This window comes from Neopsephotus bourkii, unplaced genomic scaffold, assembly GCF_033783945.1.
Source record: "Neopsephotus bourkii isolate Nb327-2 ecotype Australia unplaced genomic scaffold, CSIRO-AGI_Nbou_v1 NB_272, whole genome shotgun sequence".
Taxonomy (NCBI): domain Eukaryota; kingdom Metazoa; phylum Chordata; class Aves; order Psittaciformes; family Psittacidae; genus Neopsephotus; species Neopsephotus bourkii.
In genome coordinates, this window is record NW_026900781.1 from 9,787,776 (window position 1) to 9,799,196 (window position 11,421).

The 11,421-nt window shown below is 40.6% G+C and overlaps 1 protein-coding gene across 1 annotated transcript; it reads left to right on the forward strand.

The window, feature by feature from the left end:
* The first annotated feature begins 255 nt into the window (after nucleotides 1-255).
* Nucleotides 256-9,886, forward strand: SSR1 (signal sequence receptor subunit 1). The gene is made up of 8 exons (XM_061346541.1): nucleotides 256-553; nucleotides 2,676-2,794; nucleotides 3,665-3,752; nucleotides 3,923-4,185; nucleotides 4,865-4,941; nucleotides 5,833-5,911; nucleotides 6,934-7,027; nucleotides 9,662-9,886. Exons 1-8 carry the CDS (start codon nucleotides 469-471, stop codon nucleotides 9,727-9,729), a joined length of 873 nt encoding a protein of 290 aa, XP_061202525.1. The 5' UTR covers nucleotides 256-468; the 3' UTR covers nucleotides 9,730-9,886.
* Nucleotides 9,887-11,421: the final 1,535 nt, after the last annotated feature.

The following is an 11,421-nucleotide window of genomic DNA, read 5'->3' on the forward strand; positions in this document are numbered from 1 at the left end:
TCCACAGCCCCAGCACGACCTGCCGGACACTGAGGACTATCACCAGGTCTTCCCTAACAGTGCCTACATCCCAGACCCGTGCACCCTGCCGCCTTTCCCCACACACTAGCCTCCGGCCCGCACCACCGCTAAGGCAGTGCCACACTGCGCATGCACACTACCTGATGGAGATAGATCCTCATCTCCCTCCCGCCCCCTTTTAGCCCGACCTGGAAACGGAAGCTGCTGCGCATGCGCGGGGCGGGGCCGGCGGAGGGGAGACGTGTGTTAAGCTCACGTGACCGTCCTGCCTCCTTCCCCGGCGGAGCCACGTCCGCTGTGGCGCTGAGGGGCGGGGCGGGGGTGCGGGCACGGTGGGAGCGGGCCCGGATGGAGGCTGCCGACGCCGCCATTTAGATCGCCCGCAGCGGTAGGCGCCTGGCTGGTACGGGGTGTCGGGCAGTTGTTGCTGCTGCCGCCGCAGTCACCATGAGGCGCCTGTCACAGCTGCTGTTGCTCGCCCTGCTCGCCTTCCCCGCCGCCTTGCTGCTCGGGGGCGCGCGCGGCGGCCCAGGTAAGGGGGGACCCGGTGAGAGAAGGCGAGCGGGCGTTGAGCAGTGGGGCTCTCTTGGGGGTGGCGGGGAGAGGAAGCCGGGGTTTCTCCCACCGCGCCTGGGGAGCCCAGTGCCACCTTCGTGATCCGATTGGAAGGAGGAGGTGGCGGTGGGCGCTGCTCATTCAATCGCCGCCGTTCGCGGTCGGTAGTGGCGTGGCTTCTCGCCCCCGCGCACGTGGGCCGCCGCTGGGGCTGTCCTTCTCGGGCCGGGTTCTGCCACTGTGGAGTCATGTCTGTTCCCTCCGGGCGTGCGGGCTTCTCCGGCACGGCGAACCGCGAGTCACGGTGTCAGACTCGGTGCTGCCAGTGCCCGGGGCGCCGGGCTCGGGCCCACCCGTGAAATCGGCCTCGGGAAGCCACGTGGGCGCGGCTGCCCCGCTTAAAGCCTATTCGGGGATGTAGCAACTGGTCTGTGTCTGTCTTGGCTCTCGGTCCCAGGCGGTGCTGCTCTCTGCGGTGAACGGGTAGCAGATGCGCGGGCTGCCAGCCTGCCTGCCCACCTCTCCTCCCTTCGCCCCCCGAGCGTCCTTCAAATGGACGAGTACTAATCTCTGTTTACGCTGTCGTGTTATCTGATTCACGGTCTGAAAGTCGCCTCCCTGCTACTAAATCTGGAGAGGAGGCAGCGCAGCTATCTCGCCCTGCGCTTCCAGTGGGCTGCAGCACACCCACCCTATGCGTTAGTTCCTTCCCACCGCGGGCAGCTCTCTTTTCCCGCTATTGCCACATCATCAGCCCTTCTGACAGCCATTGAAAGACTGTAAATTAGGGGGCTGAGAGAATGTGCTAGCACAGTTTCTTCTGAAGAATGCCTGTTACTTGCCTACACGCTGTTCAGGTACAAGGGTCTTAATAAAAAGTTTGTAAAAATCTGCATTTGTAGACTATCAAGCTTAAAACGTGGTCAAATAAAATTGCAGTACGTACTCTTAGGTTAAATATTGCACGTGGTCGAGCAAAAGTCTTTGAGTGTACCTTCTAAGGGCACTTCAGAGCAGAGATTGTATTTGCTTTTTCTACCTCTCACTGACAATTCTGAAGTCCTTGTGTAGATATGTCCTGCTCAAGGATTTTTATTCCCCTTAAAAGTTATTAAGTATTTATTTTAAACGTTTACTCATAGCAATTAATTCGTTTTCAGGCTTGTGTAACTCAAACATCTGTTCATTTCTACTCTTTCATTTTTGGAAAACGTTAGGGTTATTAAAACAAAAATATGTAGGGGTTTTTTGTATGTTAAAAGTTCTCAGCCTAGCTTGCATGTGCTCTAAACTGGAGACAGAACTTTGTCTGCCAATATTTACATTAGTCATAGCCACCCAGTGTTTGAATATGTGAGACTCTGCTCCATAAAAGCAAAGAAGTATTGAACAGCAAGATTGCACTTGTCTTGGAGCTGTGCTCTGGAGCCATGCTCTAGATCAGGTTTCTTTTCAGACTAGTGTTACGGTTCTGTTGAACATGTGGATATAGTAGTTAATGATATTGATGAGACCATATAAATAAAAGACTTCTTTATGTTTTAAAACTTCAGTTAAAATAAGTGCAAAAATAATAACTCTAAGAACCTGTGGAAGTGTAGGCTTCTGATACTAACAGATGGAAAGGGGACATACTAATTATTGAACTTACTAGTCTTAAAAGAAACAGTACTTATTAATTTTCTGTCAATAGCAGTATCTTTTTTTGCATTGGTAATGGCACAACAAAATCTTTTCATGCATTGGTGTGTTCAGAAATTAAACAGTAGCTTTTAAGACAAGTCATTTGCCTTCTGTGAATGTATGTGTTGCTGTGTGATGCTGAACTTTTCTTTATCCAGCTGTAAAGTTTTTGGTTTTGAACTTAATGGCACATAAATAGGTAGTTCAGAAAGTTGTTAGAGAAGGAAAAAGGCTAAAATATGCACACAGGTGATCATTTGAATGTGATGTTTTTGCAGCTGAGGCTTCAAAATGCTGTATTTGACAGATTTTGAAGAAATTCTTCAAAAATCAGGTTGGAAATGTGTTATGTCAGTTTTCTGTTGATTAACTAGACATTGATAAGGCTTTCTTGTATTTGCATTTTGTTTTGGTAGGTTCAGGTTTATTAGTTGCAGCTCAAGATGCCACAGAAGATGAGGAAGCTGTGGAAGATACTGTAGTTGAAGATGAAGATGATGAAGCTGAAGTTGAAGAAGATGAGCCAACAGACTTGGTAATTGTACATAAATGCTACTTCATTAGTCTGAATTAGACTAAAAGTGCTTGAAGCTAGATATTTTAGGTATATTTAAATGTGAGTTAAATAGCACTGTTATTTCCACATATCTGTTTCCAAGTCTCCAATCAAACTCATGTTCAGTTTGAAGTTTCAGAAGGATTTATCTTTCCTTCCTGAATTACCACGTGAAAAAACACGTGGGGACAGCCCAGTTTTTGACTACCAAAGCTGCAGCTCACACAAAAGGAACACCAAGTGAGAGAACCAGGTTCTCCTAGAAGCCTTTTGTATTTGTTTTTCAGCTTAAGCTGTGTCTCAGTAAGCTGAAAAGGACATTGGGGTATAAGACTACTTCATTCTGGCCTATTTCATATTGATTGTCAAGGAGCAACAGAATCTTACTACTTAGTTAACCTCAATATTAATTCTGAAAACCTGGTTTTGCAGTCCATTTTCACTTGCTACTTTCCCAGTCTCTGACACTTGTTGACTGTGTGCCTGTTGTGCCAGTGGCCATACTGCTGTATAGGGTCACTTAGTTCAGCTTGAACATCTAGATTCTATTCTTTTCTTTCCACCCCCAAACAGATATTACTGTTGATTTCTGATTACAAACATTTCAATACAGCTAAATGCAGTTCTGATTAGTCACTGTGTCGAATACAAATAGAAGTATAAATGTTGAAAACGATGCTGATTGAACGTAGAGGGAGAAAAGACTGTGTGCTAATCCAGCAACAGCAGGAATCGATACTAATGCTTGCCATGGTTGCATGTTTTGATACGTGGGATTCTCATGAAACAAGTGTGGTCTTTGCTTCACTGTTCATTATAGGATTTTTTCAAAAAAGTCTCTTGTCTTAGACAGAAGAAAAAGAGGAAGAAGACTTGTCAGGAGAACCTAAAGCCTCACCTAACGCTGATACAACCATCTTGTTTGTGAAAGGTGAAGGTAAGAGGCCTGTGCTAATGTACCACCTTCACTGTTGCTTAGGCTGCATTAACCCATGCATAAAAATTAAAAACCCATTAAAAAAAAAAGGCAGTATCTGTTTTAGACACTGTTTAGGAGCAGTTCTGGTGTATGAAGTTTCTAACAGTTGAGTATCTTTTATGTTTTAGACTTCCCAGCGAACAACATCGTAAAATTTCTGGTGGGCTTCACCAATAAGGGTACAGAAGATTTTATTGTTGAGTCTCTAGATGCTTCTTTCCGGTATCCTCAAGACTACCAGTTTTATATCCAGAACTTCACAGCTCTCCCTCTGAATACAGTAGTTCCGCCACAGAGACAAGCCACTTTTGAGTACTCTTTCATCCCTGCTGAGCCTATGGGTGGTCGTCCTTTCGGACTGGTTATCAATCTCAACTACAGAGATGTAAATGTAAGCCTGATGTTACAATTAAGATGTAAATGTAAGCCTGATGTTGCAATTAATTTTAATCTTTCTAGTTGATGTGGAAATGTCAGGAAGGAACTGCTGCTTAGTCAAGTTACTAACTCTTCAAAAAGATACCGCCTTGTGTTTTTTAAGCAAATCAGAAGATACGCAAGCACAGTAAGGGACTGTCTACATATTTCACAACATCCCCCCATGTACGCTTGGTTCTGTATATTACCAGCCTGAATCCCATCTGTATATTTGACTTTGAGCAAATAAAAGACCAGTAGTTGCAACCTAGGGGAAGACTATGCAAAAGCATAAATGGGGATTAAAATGTGGGATTCTTTTTTACTGCAGGTCAAAGCTTAACGGTACCTTCTGTACCTTTGTGTTTTGATTGCTCTAGTAAAACCCCTTCATACGGAGTATCTTGCGTTATAGGAAATGACATATTGAAGGCTGGATGTGACTTTCTTGCTAATACCAAGTCTGCTCTTTGTCTTGCACCAAAATGTTTGCACTTCTCTGTGTTGAGTCAGACCTGCACTGCTTATAAACTTAAGTCTGGTGCAGCAGTTACTACTTTGTAAAGTTTTTCCAGGAACATGGAAAGGGACAAACATTTGTGTATGTGTTCAAGAAATGAATTTAAAATGTTATATGGAATCTTTTTTTATAGGGCAATGTGTTTCAAGATGCTGTCTTCAATCAAACTGTCACAATAATTGAAAAAGAAGATGGACTGGATGGAGAAACGTAAGGAGGCTGGGGATTCAAGTTTATTTGGTATACTGATAGAAGAGGTTATTGATGGTGCCAGAGAGAATAGTTCTTATATCCTAATTTTATTGAATGTTAGGTCTGCTGTGTTTTGCTGATGGTGTAGCAGGCATTTGATTTGTACAACAGTGGACTGAAAATACAAACTTTTCCCCCCAAATTAAGTACTGTATTAGTAACTAGGGATCTTCATAATTGGTACTATGTCATTGAGCAGTTTACACATCTGCTTTGTCTCACAGAGCTTAAGCCTGGAATGCAGAATTTATGTCCAACTCTTGTATTTCAGGTAAAATTGCTCAAAACAAACTAAAATGCACAGACTTAAAAATGATTGCATAGTTAGAATTCTAACTGTGAACACAGAGCCAGATAATCAAGGCCTTTTAAAGCTCTGCTGCCAATAAATTGGTATCCTAGCAGTATCTGATTTGCAGGAGTGTACTAAAAGCATAGAAAAGATTTTTAAGGCTTTTGTAAGGGGTTAAAGCTGTCACAAACAAATACTACCTTTTACCTAAGATCTTGAGACATGATACTGCAAAAGAGGTCTTAGCAATTACCAGATTTCAGTAACTATAAGTTTCCCAGTTTATTCAGCATTTTTCAGGTGTTGTGTTATTCAGAATTAAATCTAGGATTACAGTTCCTGAAATAGAAGTTAGAGTAATTAATATTTGTTAGGAATTCAGTTTCAGAATTTTTTTCCCCACCTGCCCCATATGAAAGTTCTTGGGAAAGATCAAGTGGGTATGGGGGCAAAGCTCAGCTTAGTTTCTATGCCTCTCTTATTCTCTCACTTAAGATTTTTAGTTAATGGTTTCTTAAACTGTTTTCTTGTGGTGTTGTGTTTGTTTTTTTTTAAAGGATCTTCATGTACATGTTCCTTGCTGGACTTGGTCTACTTGTCATTGTTGGCCTGCATCAGTTACTAGAATCTAGGAAGGTGGGTAGTGTATTTTGTCTGTGTAATTGTTCTTACGAGACCTGACTGATACAAAAAGAAGGTAATTCAGTAATTGCTTCTGGCATACAACGGTACAGGTAAAACTTTAGAAGCTTTACAGTTGCAACTATGACCTTATAGATGACTGGGAAAACCAGAGAGTTTTTAAAAGATGTTCATAACTAGAGACATTTAGATTGCTTATCTAATGCTCTCTGAGTCTGCTCTTTGGCATCACACTGAAGTGGTTGAGCCAGACTTTTGATACTGTCCAGCCACTGTCTTGTGTGCAGCTGTTCTTTCAATACTTACTGGCTAGACTTTCCCCATGCTCTCTATTTCTATCTATTAGTTTAGTCTGGGTAAAACTTAGCTGTTTTCTCCAGTCTAGTGCTTTATTTGGTTCTTATTTATGCTTTGCTATAATGTTGATTAGGGCCTTCTGGATTCCATTTATAAATGCTGTTAACAACTAAAGGTTTGTTTATGTAAGTGGTCTGGCACGTAAAAGTCATTGAAAGGTTAAGTGTCAATCTACATTCAGTGCATAGGTTATGTCTTTTTGCAGTCTGATCTATGATACTTTTGAAGTTTCCCTTGTGAAGAAATATGGAGTAATTACTGTGCTTTGAAATCTATTTTGCAAGGTGACATGTGAGAATATTGTTCCAATCTGAGAAGGTATAACAGAACTGGTCATCACATTTTGATTAATTATCAGCCATTTTTTCTAACAGGTATGATGAACTTCCCCAGGCATGCATGAAATCTTGATATCTTTATGCAGAATAAGTATTGCAACTCCTTAAAAGGGGTAATGTCAGGCTTAGGTGAATAAACTGCTAGTGGTGAAGATAGTTAAAGCTAAGCTACAAACACAGCTTCATACATTGACTAGCTGTAAGTTTGTGTCTTAGTGAAATAACTGCAACTGACTAAATATAGCATTATGTGTTATTTCTAATACTTGTGCTACCAACACTTTGTGGAAAGAAAATCTTGCTTCTTTCTTGAATTTTCAGAGGAAAAGACCAGTACAGAAAGTAGAAATGGGAACATCAAATCAGAACGATGTTGATATGAGCTGGATTCCCCAAGAAACTTTAAATCAAATAAGTAAGTAGCCTGCCTTCCACAAACCAGAGCAAAACAAACTTCTGTAATCAATTAGTTGTAATTGAATAAGTAGCTGATACCAATTTCTCAGAGCAGCATACCTCTCTCCTAGGGCATAAAATTGTCTAAAGTGCTGTGCTTAATGATTGTAGACTATATTAGCAGCCTATTTTTTATAGAACAAACTTCACTGGTTGATACAATAATGACTATCAGTTACTTTAACAATTTGTTCTATAGACTCTTTTTCAACAGTATAAAATCTTTACCCAAAATCTGGATCACAAAGGATGTTTAAGTAGGAAAAACTATCTGTCATCTCAAAATTTCTGTAAGTTGCGTGGAAGCATGCCTCTAGACCAGCGTTTTAAATAAGCATTAGAAGTGTGTATTAGCTAAAGCTACATGAAGACTTGATGTTAATGTCCTTCACAAGTCCAAAATGACTTGAGTTCCACTTGATACCTGAAATGTCAACAGTAAACCCAGTATCTGATTTCTTTAGCCCATTTGTGTGTTTGTGGGTATTTCTAACTTCTCTTGCTGTTTCTTCTGTTTTGCTTTCCTATGGCTTCAGTGCAGAGTAGAAGAGGTGAGGCAAACTGGTGATCTAAAGTGTGGAAGTGCTTAATGTGTTGTCCATGTGATAAGAAGGCATGGATAGGAGTACAACAGCTTCCTGCATGCAGTGATTGGTGATGCAGCATGAACAGTAAAAGATTACAGAACAGATGCATGCAACCACACAAACAAGTTTTATATACATATAAATTATGTTTTCTTATATTATAAAAATGCATATGTATTATTTCTGGTTATATTGTAGTAACATAGTTTCAGTAGAATATTGCTGAAGTACTCTTGTCTCCTCTTAGCAGTTCCCAGCACCCTTCATCTAAAATGCGGATGTATATCTTGCCTGCCCTGCTACTTTAGTGTAGTGTCAGGCTGATGTTACATGAGGGAGGTGGAGTACTGATCATGACCAATGGCTGAGCAAATCTTGTCACAGTGAGAAACAAACTTGAGCCTTTGGTATTATAGTTTAATAGTGAGGCTTAACTTCTTGGTGTTTCTTATCCCAGGTGAATTCATATTACCAGTAGCATAGCCTCTCTTAGAGCACATCCTAGACAAAGAGAAGTGCTTTGAAAACCCTTTGCAGGAGCTACCTTTACTTGAAAAAGACCACCATTTTGATGAAATGAGCATATTTTGATCTTTATTCAGTGTAGAAGGGCTAGAGACCTTAGCTCTGATATGAAGTTGTGCCAGGAGTTGATGACTTCACTTTCTGATTCCTTCACCCTTCTTAACTGCACTTACAGGTATAATAAGGACTGTACTTATAAGTGTTTTACTTCAGAAAATGTAAACTTTCTTGTACACTCTCTTCTGTGAGACACGAGAATGAGAGTATAAAATCTAGACACAGTAATTTGAAAAGCCTCAATCGGGCAAGGAAGACGGAAGCTCTAAATGCCTCTTTTTAGGTTTTTTGGTTGTTTTTTTTTTTCTTTCAAAGACCAAACTGTCTTTAAATGGGCTCAAATCCTGGCATGTTTTGGTACTCTCTCCATCCCTTTCTTAAGATGAATAGGTATTCAGATCTTAATAACTGAAGTTGATTAAAACCTGTGAGGGTTTTCTAGCTCCGGGTTAGTTTTAATTGGAACTCTGCACTACAGTCCTTTGAAATACATGGCCGTCAAGATCCTCAGAGGTTCTTAACTATTTCATTCTTGAAAGGCTCTTCATAGTGTACGATTGGTTTGTAATGACAAGCTCCTTGTCTTCACACATACTCAAAACAGGGAAATTACTGGAGATGGTTTTATTGAAGAAAATGTGCATTTTTAAGTGAACAGATGCACTTAGCAATTGTTTTAGCACTTCATACAAAGTATTGTAGCTTCTCTACAATATTACAAGGACTGAAATTCTAAGGACCGTTATTGTAAAGGACAGCTGTAGGCCTGTCATAGTCTTGATGATGTTTCTGGCATCCAGTGATCATACAGCTAAAGCTGGGTGGCTTCCCCATAAGGGATAACTGATCACAAAGTGACACCTTCATAGTTAAATGTGGGTGCTTCCTGAAAGTATGTTTTTTTCACAATCTTTCGCTGTTAAGCTATATGAACATGGCAGTACTTCATGAAAAACAAAGATGTCTAAGGGAGGGTCAGTCACATTCTTCAGGCAGACAAAGGAAACCAGTATTGATCAAAATAATTCATTAACTTTATGAAAGTGTAATTATTAAATGTGATGCTTTTCTGAACAGCACAGCATGCTGTTTCATCAGGAAATGGTGGCGGAGTTGTTTTGGTTTCTGTTATGTTGGATGTTTTGGTTTTTTGCATTTTAGTAACTGGCAAATTGAACGACCTTTGCCTTGGAGCTGCATGTGACAGAATAGGAACATTATTTTTTGCTACCTTCTATTTAGTATGCTAATGATTTAGTAGTTAAAAAGCCTTAACAAGCTGTTGGAAGTGGCTTCTCTGTGGTGGTACATTGCACTAGGGGGGAGCTTGGCTTCTGTTAGGGAGGGAGAAAAGTACGTGGTCATATATCTAATCTGAAGTAACTGCAGTAGCTGATAGAACTATCTTTTTTTTTTTTTTCTAGATAAAGCTTCACCAAGGAGGTTGCCCTACAAGAGAGCACAGAAGAGATCAGTGGGCTCTGATGAGTAAATGTTAATTAGTACAACAGTTGAGCCTTTACTAATCCTGCCTGTTTGGGTTTTTTGGATTGGAGTAGTGCAGAGAATCCATACCACCATAAGGAAAATACTGCTAAACTTTTGGACTGAACAGATTAACTGAACGTGTTAATATTACTGAAAATGCACTTCTCTGGTTTTGGGGGTTTTTTGTTTGTTTTTGTTTTGTTTGTTTGGTTTGTTTTTTGTTTTGTTTTTGATTGTTGGGGGGATGGAAGGGGGTGGTAGCCATTAAGATTTATGCCTGCGTATGTAAGGAGTTGGTCTTAACAGAACTATGTTACCTGAAATGTGCCTTTAGAGTTCTTTGTAATGCTGGCTTGTCATCTGTACACTGTCTTGGAAGGGTTTTTCTCCTCCCCTTAATCTGAATGTCTAGTGACTTAATCGGTTTTGATTGTGTCATGTCTATATCAAAAACTGTGTGCATTTTTTTCAGTAAGTATCTTACTCTCTCCAGTGTGCACACACTGAAGTTTGTGTGTGTGGTCCTACTTCAGTGTTGAGGTACTGATCATCTAGGATTCTGCATAGTTTGCATTCTAAAGGCACAATTGGGTGTAACTGCTTGTAGTGGTAGATATTTTGCTGCTGGCTTGATCTGGGCATGCAGTGACCTAAAGATCTGAACTTGCCTGCATAATCTTAGGAATACTCTTACACAGCAGCAGAACTTGTGAAGCATGGAATTTGTGTGCTGAATTGGTATCAATACATAAATTTTTTTATACCCAACTTGTTAAATGTTAGTTATTGAGTTGTGCCAGCATATTAGGTATTCCTGTTATAGTGGTAGCTCTGCAATGTTTACTCAAGAAATTACTGAATAAGCCACAACAACTTTTCAGTAAGTTCTTGGTTCTCTTACAAAATCTAGAATGTCGTATGTATCAAAATGTGGACTTTTCTTAGAGCTTTACATGGGGAAAGGACTTTGCATTTTCTGTGCCCACTTGAAACTGAATTTGAAAAACTGTTGGCTTCAAATAACCTTTTTAAATGCAAACTATTTAATTCACCCTTTGCAGTTCTTGAATCTCAAAACTTTTTTCCACTGGTCAGTACATTGATCAGAGTTATTTTACCACCTTTCCTGCTAGTAACACAGATGCATACCCATTGTTAACTACCTGTTAGTTCAGTACTAAAGCAGAAAAGCTATATGCAGGCAAAATGGGATTTTCTTTTGCAGCAGGCACAGATGTGATTGCCAGGTGTTGATCCACATCTACTGCATTCAGGAACTTAACTGATAGTAAAAATCAGATAATGCAGAGCTGTCAGTTGCCATTCAGGCACTTGGACAAGGCTCCAGTTGTTGCATTCTCAGCTGTATCTCTTCCTGGGTCTGAAGTTGTCTGGAAGGTTATTGAGTTCAGGAAGAGGCATTGATCTGAGACTTCTGTTTTCTTCTTTTTCTCCCCTTCCTGATCCCCGTATGTGAAAGCTCCTTTTTAGATCTAAATTTGCTCTGTAGGGACTGAGCTGCTGAGTCAGTGAATGCTGAGCAATACTTCCAGATCACATCATAGCAATTTTGATGCATCTGAGCTCTGAAACGAGTATCTCTACTGGCACTATCTTACTATATACTTTTTCAGAATGAACTGTGAAGATGTTCTTGACTTATCTTGCTATGGAACAGATTAAAAATAGGAAAAGC

Coding starts and splice junctions, on each gene's coding strand:
- SSR1 (XM_061346541.1), top strand. CDS start 469: ATGAGGCGCCTGTCACAGCTGCTGTTGCTCGCCCTGCTCGCCTTCCCC. Junction 5,912..6,933: donor AGTTACTAGAATCTAGGAAG/GTGGGTAGTGTA, acceptor TTGAATTTTCAG/AGGAAAAGACCAGTACAGAA. Junction 7,028..9,661: donor AGAAACTTTAAATCAAATAA/GTAAGTAGCCTG, acceptor TTTTTTTTCTAG/ATAAAGCTTCACCAAGGAGG.